This window comes from Paramormyrops kingsleyae, chromosome 10 (assembly GCF_048594095.1).
Source record: "Paramormyrops kingsleyae isolate MSU_618 chromosome 10, PKINGS_0.4, whole genome shotgun sequence".
Lineage (NCBI taxonomy): Eukaryota > Metazoa > Chordata > Actinopteri > Osteoglossiformes > Mormyridae > Paramormyrops > Paramormyrops kingsleyae.
Genome location: NC_132806.1, coordinates 24,951,979 through 24,968,685, shown reverse-complemented (window position 1 = coordinate 24,968,685; position 16,707 = coordinate 24,951,979). Strand labels below are relative to the sequence as shown.

Below are 16,707 nucleotides of genomic sequence, written 5' to 3'. Positions count from 1 at the left end.
CCCCACTGGCCGAGCAGAAGTTTGCAAAATGGAGCCCATGATGGGCGTACAGCTCAGACCCCGGCCCCCCATGAGAGATGTGGACAGAGCAGGTTCTCCCTCACCTCCTTCTGAAGCGCCGATCTGGGAGAGACTTTCTCACAGCGCTCCCCGTTCTGGCAGGGGGGCCCACCGCTCATCATGAGGGGGGTGGCCTTTCAACGCTTGGGGGGTTGCTTTTGGAAGCTGGAGTGTTTACTTTCCTCTTTTATCTTTTTACAAGCCGTCAGGTGCTTGCTTCGATTCCGCCGCTCGTGAAACCTGAAATTCCCCCTTTGGGGGCATATTAATGACAAGTCTGTTTAAAATATGGCGCCGAGCTGGGGTAATAAGGGGGCTAGACTGACCGGGGCATATTTTTTTAAAAAATACAGTGAACGACCATGTGCTGACTTAACCTCAGAACTAGTAGACCCCCACCAAGGCATCTCTAACCAAAGTACCCCCTCCAAGGTACTACCCGGCCTGGCCCGATCCAGCTCAGGCCAGCTGATCCAGGTCCAGTTCAGCAAAGGCGGCCCGACGAAGCCACAGATTAGGAGGCTGCAGATATTCAGCAGACCCCCCCCCACCCCCACCCCAATGACTCCTTGCCAAGGCTGCCGGTCTGTGAGTGACATGTGAATTACAGTCTGCGGTAACGGGAATAAGCGGGCCGGACCGGCGCTCTGCGTCTGGCGGCGGCTCAAAGCCGCGCGCTGCGGCCGTTTGAAAGGGAACGAATAAAAATGACAAGCTAACGGTTAAAGAACTGCTGATTTTTCACATGTTGTTTTAAAAGCCGCCTCCCAGCTGCCAGATCTTCATTTCATTCTCCCCTTTTTCCTCCCTCGCTCATTCGTATAAACCGCAGCCAAATATATGAACCGCCCCCACCACCTCATTTATAAGGAAGACCTAAAAATAATAATCACGGTGATGGAAAGAGAACCGATGGCGACGCCTGCGTTTGTGATACTGGCCTTCCACGTCACGGGGGCTGGACCATGGGTGTCACCACACCTTCACGGCGCCCTTGAAAGCCGCCCACCCCATCCCTGGGGAGGACGTCGCCTCTAACTCTGCATTTGCCAAGACTCACGCTCACTATGCTCTAAGCATTACCAAGAGCCCTCATGATGTCCATGTGTACTAGTGCCCCCTAGAGGTATGTCCATGGAAGGCCCCGTTTTTCCAAACGTTTATTTATTTTTTTTCCTCCAGTAGATCAGGGAAATATCCATCATGCTGTCATCACTGACCAACCTTGTCTACCAAATACATCAGGGGAGACAGCAGAATCAAAAATTTCATCAACCTAGCTGTCATTTTAGATCCATCCATCCCATTCTGGGGGCCCCCTGGTGGCTCCTGGGCCATTAGCAGCCGTCTTGTTTGCTTATGCCTTGGGCTGGTCATGCCCCCAGACCCCATGGTGCCATCCACCCATCGAGCTGGACGCCTTAACCAGACAGAAGGTGTCTGCAATGCTGCCGTGGTCCTCAAGCTCAATGCCTCCTTTGCTCACAACTTTGCTCCCAGCCACCTTTAGGTGTAATCGCTGTGGACACTTGTGTGGGGATTGGCGCGACAGAGGCTCCGGAGGCTCCGGAGGGTTAGGGTATTCATGAGGGGGTGCCAACTTCGATGGAACACCCCCTGCAGAAGAAGGTGGTGTAGAATTAACTGAAATGCAGCTATTGGGCACAGTAGCACAGATGGTGATAGGAATGGCGACAACAACCAGCAACTGAATGGCTAATAAAAATTAGCATCATGCCCTCTGCTTGACTCCCAGCTGCTTTGTTTCCAGATGATTTTCCACGAAGACGGGACTCTGGCATGAACCGCCCCCTGACATTATGGGATTATGCGAGGTGGCGTCTCTGTGTCACACTTGGTCCCGGAGCCAGTGAATATCACGTCTTGGTTCGGGATCAAACGAAGCCTTTAGCTGCGGTCACTGGCCGACACGAACCTTGTGATGCTGGCCTGATCCCTTCCGCCGGTCCTGAAGCTATTTCCAGTGGGAACGTGCCCCGGCTTGGCCTGACCTCAGATCCAGGCCAGCAGAAGGTTCTGCTGAACTTTCCATATTACATCACCATCCCATTGTTCTGTTGGGCACGGAGAAATAGTACAAGGAGCAGATCAGACACGTCATATCTTAGCGCCATGTGGGGCACCCCATTACCCCACCTATTATAGGATGGCCTGCCATGAACCAACATCCCACCTAGGGTGTCCCCTGCCTCGTCACCCGAGATTTTTGGGACCCATTGTTAATGGTGACCCTGTACGCGGCTATGGAAGATGGATGGATAGACGGATCTATTATGGGACCATTTCTAGCATATTAAATCCCACCGTCCAAAAACGAGCAAGTCAAAAAAAATGATTAAATAATTAAATAAGAGCTCAGCTCCGCCGGTTTGTGTCCAGGAGCTGTCACCCCGAATGCGGGCCTTCGCTAAGGCCGGCCGCTGCTCGGAAACTGCAGCCCCCGAGCTGGCGAGCGCGTGACGCACCCCAACCCCCCCCTCCATCCTTGTGGCTTTCTGATGGTTTTGCACGGAGGGCCTGATTCTCATTACCAATTTCGGCTTGTTTTTGTTTCTCAGACCGCAGCCCGGGACCACGTAGGATCTGGCTGCCAGATAAAGGGGGAGCATGTTAGGGGATTTGATGAGGGGTGGTTTTGGAGGGTGACAGGGGGAGGGAGGGTCAGGGGGACAGGATGGGGAGAAGATGGGGGGGGGGTGGACAATTTAGGACAGATCGAAAGAGAGGAAAGAGAAAGTGAGTAATGTGGAATTACTTTATCCTTTTGGCTTTCTGCTACGGCACGGAGAGAGTGAAGGTTTGGGATGGGGGCTGCAGAAACTCCCCCCCCCCACCAAGCAAAGAGCTGGTCGCTGCCCATAATTCAGAACTCACTTGTGATGGGACGCTGAATCCTGGCTAGAGAGCACCAACGCCACTTGCTCACACCCCCATCCTGTCCTGTGCCCCCCCATCCCCCCCCCCCACCATTAATCACCAAGCATTAAACACTGGATGCTGCGGCTCATGAGCCATTAAATTCCATCCACACTCCGCAGCACAGTACCCCCCAACCCCCCCCCCCCCCCCCAGCCCCGGCACAGTGCCCTCCCCAGCAGCCCCAGAGCCAAGCCTTCTGAACCGTGTGAGTGTCCTCTGCCGCAGTAGCTCCACCGTGACACACCACACTGGGCGCCGCTGGCCGGCACGCACGGTCACCCACCCCCCCACTGGAAGTTCCCTCTTACCGAAACACTGTTTTTAAACACTGAAACAATGTTCCAGCTTCAAAATTCCATTGCATTTGATTGTTAAACATTCTGTGATTTGTCAACAGAAGCATTTGCATGTTCTGCTTTACCTGCTCGTCACCTGTATGTTAATTAACTGCTGCAGATGTGGGGAAAAAGTAACAGAAGATATTGAGCAACCAATCGAAAGGATTGAATTTAATTAACCGTATCGTCCAATTGGACTGCATGGACAATTAACACCAGCGCACAGAAAGAGGCAGCTGGCCTTTGCATTGCTAACATAGTATTTATAATCCGGGTTATAATAAGGGGTAATTGCTTCTTGTCATTCTGAGGGCCTCCTGTCCATAGCCCACGACGCTCTCATTAGCCGGAGCCCTGTGTATCTCTGTCAGGTCCCCACTGAATCCCCTCACCTGATTCCACTGCCCCCTAGTGGGGCTGGGCTGTAAATGCCAGCCCATCTTTATCAGAAAGAGTGTGGCACAGCTCTGGAAAAATATCTGGAACAACCCGTGAATCATGGGGTGTGGTGGGGTGTAGGGGGTCAGGTGTGTGTGGGGGGGGTATGCCCATATGCACGTGGGGGTTAAACTCGGCATATGAAGCCCCATGAGGCCTGAAGAGCGGAGAAAGGCCAGCAACCGCAGGTGAGTACATGCAGACTGCTGTATGTGTCTGTGATGCTGAGCTGGAACAGCAAGCTGCTGTTAGTATCTCCAGTAGCCTGCTGGTACCCATCTTACCCACCTGACCCCCATTATCACCCTGTGCATTACATTACCACATAGTACACCCTGCACTACAGACAGAGAGACAGACAGACAGACAGACAGAGGGACCAACAGGCAGAGAGACAGACAGATAGACAGACAGACAGAGGGACCAACAGGCAGAGAGACAGACAGACAGAGGGACCAACAGGCAGAGAGACAGACAGACAGACAGAGGGACCAACAGGCAGAGAGACAGACAGACAGACAGACAGAGGGACCAATAGGCAGAGAGACAGACAGACAGAGGGACCAACAGGCAGAGAGACAGACAGACAGACAGAGGGACCAACAGGCAGAGAGACAGACAGACAGAGGGACCAACAGGCAGAGAGACAGACAGACAGAGGGACCAACAGGCAGAGAGACAGACAGACAGACAGACAGACAGACAGACAGAGGGACCAATAGGCAGAGAGACAGACAGATAGACAGAGAGATAGATGGATGGATCCTCTACAATCTGATTTGTTATATCTAAACCAATAATTTTTCTTTTTGGTCTCAGAACACTTTTGTGTAAGTCAAACTCCCATGAGATAGATAGATAGATAGATAGATAGAGAGATAGATAGATAGATAGATAGATAGATAGATAGATAGATAGATAGATAGATAGATAGATAGATAGATAGATAAAATGAAGTTATGGTGCAAAGCTGCATAGATTGTTGGATTTAAATCTAAATGCTCCTTGGTCTGAGCTTGATGGGATCAATTTACAAAGCAGAAGGTTTATTAAAGAACGAATGCAGCTGTAAATCCCCCAGATACCAGTAAGCGGACAGACGTGCTCATCAGGGCACGGTTTTGGAAGCGTTTTGATGAATTTCGGAAATTGCAGGAATTGTTAGCAATTACATCTGATCAAGGCTTCCTCTATGGTAACCGAACCACACTCCCAGTTCGATTGGAGTCTCCGGTTTCACCCAGTGTAATGCGACCGGGATTATAAGAGGAAACACGTGTCCACAACCGTCCAGGAATCACAGAAGCCGAGATTTACGTTCAATTTTAAGCAATAAAAAATACAGCACTTTGGAAACTTTTCGCAAGATTACTGTGATTAACATCAGGGGTTACACTGCCATACTGTTAAAACATTTGCTAATACTGAACAAAACATGAAAATTTACTGTCTATGCCTAACAACAATCAAATTACCAATAATCTGACTAAAATATGAATTGTACGCCTGCCTATTGGAAGATAAATATATAGTTTGTGAATTGTTATAGTAGGCATATGTGATAAAAAAAACACATTTTTTAAATTTAATATATTTATTATAGAATATTATTGATTATATTATAGAATATTATTGATACAGCATATGCTGTATAAATCTAACTGTTACTGCCTTAAGATTTAACATATAACATTTCTCCTTGGATTTTCAAAAGCTTTTTCAACTTTTAACTATTGGATTTAAATATAATCAAGTTATTCCAAACAGCATTAAACATTAGACCACTTTAGCGTTCCGCATTTGTTTATGAAGGCCAGTACTTAAGAGAAAGGTAAACAAAATAATCCTTTATAGCGCACTTTGCCATAGATATTTAAGGAAATGCCAGCGACTAATTGGAAACGAATAAATACCGTAAAAGTTTCTAAACAAGTTTTGATGAAAGAGGAACACATGATTTGAGCTGGTCATAGTTCTGTATTGTCAGGCGGTGCCCAAGAAGTTCCATTACCGAAGAAACCAACCGTCCCGTGTAAACACAGCTGTAATTTGTTTTTCGTTCTATATAATTATTTTTTGTGATTTTTAAAAACAATTCTAATAAGCCTTGCTAAACTTTATTTGTGTAAAACGGATCCATTTCATGTCGGACAGTAATTTAATAATCCAGACCTGTCATTACGGCCAGTTCCACCATACTCGAACCTTCACATGATACGGCATTATGAGAAACAGACAGGAACTCCTCGGCACTCTACTGAAACCGAGAGGAAGAGAAAAGAATTGCGATTAAAAATGTCAACTTGGCGTTACGGGAAAACCCCTAAACTCAAAGGAAATGTTAGCTTCGGTGGAGATAGCCCGAGTTTCATAAAGATGTTTTAAATCTCTGATCCAGATGGTCCCGGTTAACTAGAATAAAATATTTGTCCTAGGATTTTTCCATTCCTTTATATTCTAACAAGTCCAAGATTTAAATATCATAACGCTATATACGTGATGTCGGCAGAAAACAGTATTATATATAATGTAAAAATGTCGTAAAAGGATTCCTACAAGAAAAGGCCAATAATCGAAAAAATGCAGGATCTCACACCAACGAAAGACGTGAATCTTCGGCAATATACACGAAGGCGAACGATATACAAGGCTATAGCGTTAACATTCTCAGAAAAAAAATGTCAAAATTTGTATACCTTTGCTTGTCATTGAGGCTGTACCATTGTAATTGTACTTTTTAGGGTACAGAAATTGACTCTGATGAACATTACAAAGGTCACAAATGAAAGCATTTATGTACCATCAATTGTACAGAAATGTTCATCAGAGTCCATTTTTGCACCTTAAAATGTACAATTACCTGCAGCTAAAGGTACATTTGACAGACCCTTGAGTCAAGCCCCAGTGACAAGGGAAGGTACAAATTTTGGCCTTTTTTCTGAGAGTGTATAGTTTACAGTATTTTAAATTCATACTTTAAATAATGTGTGCATTTAAATTATATTTATACGCTTAACCTAATCTAAGAAAAAGTGTGTGCACATGTTAATTCCATCATCATTAATCGAAGGATTTGAATTAACCTACACTTAAACAAGAGCCTGATGGTTATTATTTTGATGTCATTACAAAAGCAAACACAGTGAGAAAAATAAGTAATTGAAATCTTAAACACTTAGGCCCTATTTGTTACTCTTTTTGAAATAATTAAACATTGTATCATAATATATATATATATATATATATATATATATATATATATATATATATATATATATATATATATATATATATATATATATATATAATATATATCACAGGATGTCCTTGTATTTGAATTAATCAACCGTCCCTCTGTTTAGGTCATAATAAACTTCATGGTCAGCTAGCTGCATTTCTGAAAGATAAATTGGCAATCACAGTGCGCACATCGAATTAAAGATCTTGAAGAGGCCAAATTATGCAACTGACAAATTATGCAACTGACAAATTATGCAACTGACAAATTATGCAACTGACAAATTATGCAACTGACAAATAGGGCAAATTGGCTATTTACTTGAGTCCTGACCCTGCATGCTTGTCTGCTTGTCATTTTATGATGTCATTTAATCTAAAGAGAAGTACGTTGTACCTTAAATTGCATTTACCTAATATATCTTAACAATAAGAGTGCATAATGGTTGAAAAAAAAACAATAAACATATAAATGCCTTCTGTGTATGTTCATGTTTTCTTCTTTGCAGGAAAACCTACAAAAGTCGCTAGATATTTCACTTAAAATGTAATATCTTGTTTATTACAGAACAAAGTTTATTGTAATCATAATTATATTAATGATTAATGGCACACAACGCTGGTAATTCTTGTTGTAGAAGCACTGTAGTTGGATTACAGTTTTTAACTTTCGCATCATCATTGTGACCTGAATCACACACAAAATAAAACGATTTTACATTGCCGAAACTCTCTCTCTCGTGTCATCCAGTTGGCGCCTTGCAGTTTAACATGTGGACAGCACGTCCCCCCCCCCCCCCCCGCCCCCCAAAGTACTAATATAGAAGAATATACACACAATGAATAAGGGGGCGGTGGTCAGGAGAAAGCCTGCAACTATACTAACCACCCATTGGATTGCATCAGGGAAAACGAGCCGGAGATTTAAAAATCTGTAGGAACAGGCGAGGCATGTCAAGTGAATGATTCCTTGAGTAAGAAACGGATTCAAGGGGAGCCTTCGGTGGAGGCGGGGGGAGCACCCTGCTTTATAGATGAGAGTGTGAACACACGCGGACAACTCCTGAGGAAGACCTTGGATTGTGATTGCCGGCTCAGAAATGCAGGGTCTAAGCTCCCGAGCTCACGCTTTCTCAGTGGAAGCCTTAGTGGGGAGAGCGTCGTGCAAGAGGATGAAGTTAGAGAACAGGAAAGAAGAGAACGCGCAGAACGTTCCCCGGAACGCGGAGCAGCAGGATATGCCCGCATGTACCGTTATCAGCGAGGAAGAGGAGCCAGGTAGGCGCCCCCTAATACAAGCAACTACCCCAATTTTAGACATTCAGATTACCTGCACAAAGTGCACAGAAAGTAGTCATATACCACCACTAACTGTAATACCTTAATCTAGATTTTAAAAATACACTGCAACAAAAACTGCGTGACTAATGTATGTTAGGTCCAGTTGCATTTAGCGAAATACTAATACATAACTTTATGTGGTCTATATATTGTACGGCGTTTAAATGTATGCCGTATATAACTATTGTATTGTATTATGTAATATAATATAACGTTAATGCAGAGTATTGTGATAATACTTAAATTAGACGGTTCTTTTTGACGGAGACGGTAGTTTTCAGGAGTTATGCATCAAAATGTAATAGTGCTGTGCAGTTAACTTTTTCGATTATAGGGAAACTTTATATAATATAGGCTATACACATGACTGCCAAAAATCTGAAAATTCTAGTATAAATCTAGCACAAATTCTCTTAAAACTCAGTTTCTATGTTTATATAAAACGATTACTATTTGCAAAATAGATGGCAAACCGCCGTAAATGAACATGTGTTTTAAGCTACATCTTCATGCATTTAAATACTTTTAGCCTGATGAAATCGGCCGCTCAACACGCGAACCAGACGCCACATGCAATCTAATCGCAGACAAAAGTTAACGCACCTTCCCCTAAAAGACAACGAAACAGAGAGAAGACGGAAAGGTGACCTGGCCCAGAGGGAACCCGCTGAAGATGAGTGTGATCAGGAGAAGGAGGTGGCGGTGGAGCTCCAGGGGACCGACCTGTGGAACAGATTTCACGAGATCGGCACAGAGATGATCATCACGAAGGCCGGGAGGTAACGCAACAGCTACGCGAGAAAAGCTTTGGGAGATTTCCGTAAACGTTGCAACCACTGTTATTAACAATATGCAGATTTTTATAACTACCTTAGTTTTGAGCGATGGACAGTCACACTTACTCGCGAAGCAAAAACATCGCGGTTTATGCTTGTTTTCTTGGATTTTTATCCTGTTCCGTGTTGGCCTCGGGGATACACTCCGCATACTCTGTTTTTTCTATTGCCATGGCTTTTTTTAGTTGACACGTTAGGCGACGTGACTTGGGTGTTTCAATTTTGATTAATAGCCTACAGTTAAACCGGTAAAGACACTTTGCATCTCGTAAAAGTTCAAAATAGAACTGGCAAAATTTAATTGATGATGATACTGAGTAGATCATGAATTATTATTAGGTCTATCTGTGGTCTATAGGCCTCAGAACAGTTATGGTGCTTAACTATATATTTAGACCTAATGGTTTGATTTTGAGACGTAAATCAAATAATTAAGAGAATGAGGGGACGGTGTTGATTTCTTTGTGGAACAGGTGTGATTTGGTAGGACCTTAATATCAGACTAGTTCTCTCATTTTTAAATATATAAGAAAGGCCATGTCAGTTAAGAGTCTGACTGGAACAGAAAGGAAAGGAAAGATGAGTTCAGATATGATTCGGTGCGTTTCGTATCGTCATGAACCATTAATACAGCTACAAATAACCTTATTTAACTATTATTTAAGTCTGCGGCTTTAAACAGAATGTTTAAAGTGGCATTTTGAAAATAAATATCAGACCGTGTTTACTCTGAAAAACGCCTCGGCAGATTCGACGCAGTTGGTTATCTGTCATGTGTTTTATATGTCCGAGGAAGTGCAGCGCGGTGCCGCAGAGCAAAGGCCGAAACGGGAGTTTACATATGTGACACCGCTCGGAGGCTCACCTCCGGGAAATTTATTGGCCCCTAGCATGAAGCAGGTGGTCCTGCAAAAGCCCAGGACGTCCAGGCTGTACTGTAAACCTCATTCTTTTACAGCCACCTTAACCTGACCCAGGAATACATACAGTAACGTTTTGTTTCATCATTAATAATTAATTTATTCCATAAATTAGACTGTTCTGTATTATTTTTGATTATCCTAAGCTGATACAAATAAGAACACCTAATTTGATTTTTCGAGTATAACAGCCTCATGGTATTTGTGATAAATGTTGTTAATGATGTTGAGATTAGATTCACTACCTAAAGGAGGATTGTTACTATAACAATATTAACCCGAGAAAATTCGGAGAAGGTATACAGGTATAACAAAAAATAAATAAATAAATAAATAGATAAATAAATAAACGTTTGGAGCGAAAACATAAAGGCACGGTATCCCTTCAGTATTTCATAGACCTATGCTACATTATAACATTTAAAGTAATTAAAATAGGAAGTCTTTTGCGCGATGAGCAAAAACAATTTTAAAGAATAAATACGTTTCTTGGGCAGGAGAATGTTCCCGTCCGTTCGTGTAAAAGTGAAGAGTCTGGATCCCTTCAAGCAATATTACATCGCACTGGATATCACGCCCGTCGACTCAAAAAGATACAGGTAACCTTTTATACCTCAAATATAAATCGATTTATATGTTGTTAAATGATACTGGCGGAAGCAGGGCCCTGTATAACTGCAATGGAGTTATTATAACTGATAATGCCATGTGTGAAGAAACCTATACTCTTGCATTATAGTATATATTAGCTGTTAGTCGTATTTCATATGGTTAGGGGCAACCGAGGTTAAAGCGTTTAGTTATATGGGTTATTTAGTGAACATTTCTGTCTGGTTTCACAGTCATAAACAGCTTAACGCTGATTAAATATAACGCTCATTATTTAATTTTTAAGATTACCTTAAACGGGTCAACGTCTGGTCTGAAGTTTAGAAAGTTCAGTGCAAGCCGACGGAGACATTGGATATGTCGCGCGCGTTCCTGCCCAACTATAAAAGTCGGGCTGACGTTTACGTCCTTTCATCTCGGTAAAATATGGGAACAGCGAGCAAAAGGTCATGTTTTGCATAAACACGCACACGGTGCTTAGAATATTTCAAGGAGCTAAAACAGAGACAGAAATGTTAAACCCAGAAATTCTGTAAAGTTTAACTTGATTGTACACTTGCGCACACGCGTCCTCTTGTTGCCAACTTGTCCAGGAAAGAAATCGGAGAATTTTGGAGGAGAAACAGTCTTTCGACGAGTGGGTTTCTACTTTCTTGTGTGGACATAGGAAATGCGAAAATGGCTTTTTATGCTATTCAGTGAATCACAATTAAAATTTAAAGCGCACAATAAATTTAAATAATTTATTAACTTTGCAAGAAGCTAAATCATAATAATAATCACTCTTTGGGGTTTAAAAATTAAACGTAGGCCTAATTTAAAAAATCTAGCTGGCATTTTAACATGGTTCTTAAATCCCAAAGTTTTTGTAATCGTATAATCTGTGATAAATCCTTATTAATATTATTATTATTATTATTAAAACGTTGTTTGAAAAGAGTACATACATATTTTTACTATAAAACAACAGTTGTAATATTAATACCTAACTAGTACCCGTCTGTACACTGAAAAACGTGTTCGGGTCCAGACTCATCTGTGTCCGTAATAAAATCCATGTATCCATCCATAGGCTACGTGGTAAAAAATTGCATTTGATGCATCATAATTTGCCGCCTGTCAATAACAATAATGATAATATATTTCTAACTTGCGTCATGCCCGCTGTAGGTACGTGTACCACAGCTCGCAGTGGATGGTGGCTGGCAATACGGACCACTCGTGCATTGCGCCCCGGCTGTACGTGCACCCCGACTCGCCCTGCTCCGGAGAGACCTGGATGCGTCAGGTCATTAGCTTCGACCGCGTCAAACTGACCAACAACGAGCTGGACGATAAGGGACATGTGGGTGGAGTCTTTTTTTAATTACTATTATTATTTCATGCATATTCTATGAAGTAGTCCCAAAAGAGGGGGGAAATAAAATCTTATGTTTCACCTGAAGGGGGTGTGATTGAGAACGGAGCACATTAAAATGTTTGATTACAGATAATTCTGCAGTCTATGCACAAGTACCAGCCGAGGATCCACGTCATCGAGCATGACCCCAGAGTGGACCTCTCGCAGATCCAGTCGCTGCCCGCCGAAGGTGTGCATAGTTTCTCGTTCCCTGAAACCCAGTTCACGACCGTCACGGCTTACCAGAATCAGCAGGTACTGAACTATTAAATGGAGCACGTTTTTTTTTTTTTACTTTATATCGAAATCAGAATTGACTTGTCTATATTTACAGCGATTTTAATTTCTGATAACCTTAGGAATGCCTAATGAACAAAATTTTCCTGACATAAACGGGAACAGCATTTAGGGCACACGTTCATTTGCTGCGTATCATTTAATTGTTATAAAGACAAAATATAAAAATACCTGTAAATAGTGAAATTTGAAATAATTATAATGTGCATAAATATGTGAGGGAATATATGGTCATTGTGACAATGGAATTCATTTAATCTATTTAAGCCCTTTGTGGTTTCTATGTGAAATGTGCCGCGGGACTGTGTCTCGCATCCCAGAAGCCACTGGGTTCAGCTATGTTTGGTTCATTCCCTCGCCATACCAGTATGAGCAGCGCCGCATCCCACAGCGCCCGAGACTGGGACCGCATCATAAAACCGTATTCAGCTCATAGCACCGACAGTAGACCCGAACCATTATGCCCCATTTGGGAATTCAGGAAGAGGGAATGGGAGGTTCATAGGCAGGATTATCCTTGGCAGCTTTTGCCCCCTGCCCCCCCCCCAAGACTGAACGCCAGCTTCCAGTGCTATCCACGAGCGACTGCTTTTATTGCAAGTGATCGTTTTATTGTGAGGGACTTAGTGACTGCCTTTAACTGGGCTGGCTCAAGGAGGGCTGGCAGTGAAAGGCACTATAAAAAAAGATCCCCGTTGTTTTCAGTGTGTTCCGTTTAACATGGCCATAAGATTCATGTGAAGTTATGAGTTACGGACCGTAAGGGACTGGCTGTGCAGTCCTCAGCGTCTAGGATGTGTATTTACACCCAATCCTCTCTTCACTAAGATCACCAAGCTGAAGATCGACAGGAATCCGTTTGCCAAAGGCTTCAGGGACCCAGGGAGAAACAGGTATCAGCAACGGTCATGAGTGTCAGATGCTGGGATTGTGCCACGCAGACGGATGGTAAAGTTAGCATGCAGACAGGGAGCCAAACACGTCATGTAATGTTGACTGCAAGGCACCCATAGCTATTCCTCAACAATGTAAACATCATCCGCGGAGGCCAAGGTTACACAGCACATTTTCGTTTGTTATTGGAGCTACTGGTTAGGCCTCTATTTAAAAAGAGAAGAAAATAAAGCCAGACTTGGGAAAAAAAATCCACTGTAGGCTACCCCTCCTTTTCTCTCATCTTTGTAGGGGGGTGTTGGACGGACTGCTTGACTCTTACCCGTGGCGGAATCCTCTTGGTTTCGACCTGAAAGGATTTTCCATGGAACCACACGGTCTGATGCATTGCTTTAAAAAATATTATTCAATATTCTGTTAAGTTCAGCTTAATTTATTCTTATGTAGCACCTTTCCCAACATAATTGCACCACGGATTAATCAACAAGTGTCACTAACAGTTTAAGGTAATGATAATAAAAGGAATAGAATGTAAGAGCCAATAAAAAAAACTGTTTGATAGAGGAGGGCAATTCCTCACCCACCCAGATATACCACTAATTTAGACGTAGAGATATTGGTACTCAAGTCTGCTACACTGGATTCCAATACGTATCTACTTCCTGTTTCCTGTAGGAGGGAATTCTGGGTATTTGTCCTCCTGTGGGACCCAGTCCACCCTGAAGGGTCTCCTGTCTCCCGCCTGCACCCCGCCCTCCTTCCCGTTCAGCATTCCCTGCTCGGATACTGCGCTACCCGGCCTGACCCTCCCACTCTGCTACAAGGCGTCCCCGTCAGCCGGCCTGCTAGCGGCCAGGCCCTATGGCCTTCCGGGGCCTGAGAAGTTGCGGGATCTCTCCGAGTGCCGGCCCGTGGCAGACTTTCAGCTCCTGTCTGCCCTGCACCGGAAGAAGGAGTCCAGCTGCAGGGCCCAGTGCCTCCGAAGGTTACCCGCTGGACCCTCCTGCCAGCCTACGCTGCACAGTCTCCAAGGCACCGGGGTTTCTGTGATCCACCAGCCGTACCTGCATCACGAGACACTGCAGCAGCAGCTGCCACCTCCTTACAGCCTCTACGGATACAGCCTCCCCACAGGAACCCACTTCCCAGGTGCAGCTCGGCACCTGAAACTGTCTGACGGCTTGACTCTGATGCCCGCCGATAATTTGCTGCCCCGGGCACTTTGTCACCCCACCATTAACCACTGTCTTTGACCGTCCTGGCCCCCCACCACTCTCTTCCTGCCAAAGAAATCTTTCTAGACCTGACCGGTCCCTGAAGTGCTCAAGAACTGCTCCTGAAACTGACACACAACCTTTCCATTTATGTGTGCAGCGCTGGGGCTGAGGTGCGGTGAAACAGCATATAGAGCGATCAGCAGCACACAGAGCGGTCAGCAGCACACAGAGCGATCAGCAGCACACAGAGCGGTCAGCAGCACACACAGAGGTCAGCAGCACACAGAGCGGTCAGCAGCACACACAGAGGTCAGCAGCACACAGAGCGATCAGCAGCACACACAGAGGTCAGCAGCACACACAGAGGTCAGCAGCACACAGAGTGACCAGCAGTACACAGAGCGGTCAGCAGCACACAGAGCGATCAGCAGCACACAGAGCGGTCAGCAGCACACAGAGCGATCAGCAGCACACACAGAGGTCAGCAGCACACACAGAGGTCAGCAGCACACAGAGCGATCAGCAGCACACACAGAGGTCAGCAGCACACAGAGCGGTCAGCAGCACACAGAGCGATCAGCAGCACACACAGAGGTCAGCAGCACACACAGAGGTCAGCAGCACACAGAGCGATCAGCAGCACACACAGAGGTCAGCAGCACACAGAGCGGTCAGCAGCACACAGAGCGATCAGCAGCACGCACAGAGGTCAGCAGCACACAGCGGTCAGCAGCACACACAGAGGTCAGCAGCACACAGAGCGATCAGCAGCACACACAGAGGTCAGCAGCACACACAGCGATCAGCAGCACACAGAGCGGTCAGCAGCACACAGAGCGATCAGCAGCACACACAGAGGTCAGCAGCACACACAGAGGTCAGCAGCACACAGAGCGATCAGCAGCACACAGAGCAGTGTCAGAAAACAGACCCAACTGACAATTCTTTGAACGTCTCTAAATGCGAATGTGATTTGTCTACAGCTAGTGAACACAAAGGTAGGTTTCTCCTGGATAGAAGTATCTTTAATACTTCTACATCTCTGCAATGTACCAGTTTAAACTGCAGTATCCCTATAAGCAGCAGAAATTGTAAAGCTTCCAGAACTGTATATTCCTGTACAAATTGTACAAAATATATGATGTATATTGGACAGAATTGTTAATAAATATTTTAGTTTATAGAAACCTGTGATTGCTCTGTGACTGAGGGATATATACCTATAATTTCAAATCCTGAACATTCCTGCCATGAAAACACTCATCTGAGTTTATTATACAAGTAACTGTAGAGGAAAACGTAGAAAGGGCCTTCAAAAACAGTTTGGTTTTATTTATGTTAACATTTCATCGATTTCAGCTCAAGGCAAACCACATGTTAAATTGTGCTGTCATTCTCGGATCAGAGTAATTAAAGAAAAACATCAATATGGTGGATTCTTTTCTGCACGTGTCCAATCACACATATCCGTATGTAGGCCTACATTATAGACTGCCGAATGCATGCATGAACTTCTAGTGTAGTTTGCCTTATGCATAAATTTTACAAATGCAATTTCTAATACTAAAATTCTTCAGTGTCATTCTGCAGCTATCGTTAACGTTCTACAGTCTACTGCTAAGATGCAGGCCTGCGTTCATATGTATGAATATGCCTTTTTCCCCTAAAATCCCACCATCGGAGAAAACTACAAAATCAATTTATATGTGTTATATACGAATACTTTACGCCACGAGAAAATAAAGAATAACTTCTATTTAATGAAAGCCAACTAGCTTATTAGGCCTACTTTAGAACGTGCATACTGTACAATAGCACGATATTAAATCTGACTATTTGCTCATTTGTAGATTCGTGCGTTACTGTGCCCTTTTCCAGTAACTTAATTCATCTGAATACCTCGGAAAATTCAATTAATTAACTATGTTCCTTTGCAAATTAAATACTACAGCCTAAAGGTATATACATTCTGAAAACGAAATGGGTCTTTGTGGTATTAATACCACGTCGAAGTGAGTATGTAAAATCAAAGGAAATATTGCGTCTACGTCTACAACATAGGCATCGTTATAAATTTAATATTGCTAAAATAGCCTAATACTCATGTAATATTTAACATATAGCATTTGTCCTTATTTTGCGAAGACAACAATTTTAGTGGTTCCAAAATCTACTTTGTAA

The 16,707-nt window shown here is 43.8% G+C and overlaps 1 protein-coding gene across 2 annotated transcripts; it reads left to right on the top strand.

Moving 5' to 3' along the window:
* The first annotated feature begins 7,895 nt into the window (after positions 1 to 7,895).
* On the top strand, positions 7,896 to 15,615 carry tbx22 (T-box transcription factor 22). 2 transcript variants are annotated; one of them, XM_023816455.2, is made up of 8 exons: positions 7,896 to 8,291; positions 8,971 to 9,133; positions 10,608 to 10,709; positions 11,890 to 12,064; positions 12,209 to 12,373; positions 13,244 to 13,308; positions 13,601 to 13,686; positions 13,985 to 15,615. In XM_023816455.2, the coding sequence occupies exons 1-8, from the start codon at positions 8,114 to 8,116 to the stop codon at positions 14,560 to 14,562; spliced, it is 1,512 nt and encodes a 503-aa protein (XP_023672223.2). In that variant the 5' UTR covers positions 7,896 to 8,113; the 3' UTR covers positions 14,563 to 15,615. The 2 variants fall into 2 exon arrangements, with proteins under 2 accessions (XP_023672223.2, XP_023672224.2); XM_023816456.2 differs by lacking the exons at positions 7,896 to 8,291; positions 8,971 to 9,133 and adding an exon at positions 9,966 to 10,122.
* The last annotated feature ends 1,092 nt before the right edge of the window (positions 15,616 to 16,707 follow it).

Coding starts and splice junctions, on each gene's coding strand:
- tbx22 (XM_023816455.2), top strand. CDS start 8,114: ATGCAGGGTCTAAGCTCCCGAGCTCACGCTTTCTCAGTGGAAGCCTTA. Junction 9,134..10,607: donor ATCATCACGAAGGCCGGGAG/GTAACGCAACAG, acceptor TTTCTTGGGCAG/GAGAATGTTCCCGTCCGTTC. Junction 13,309..13,600: donor AGGGACCCAGGGAGAAACAG/GTATCAGCAACG, acceptor TCATCTTTGTAG/GGGGGTGTTGGACGGACTGC.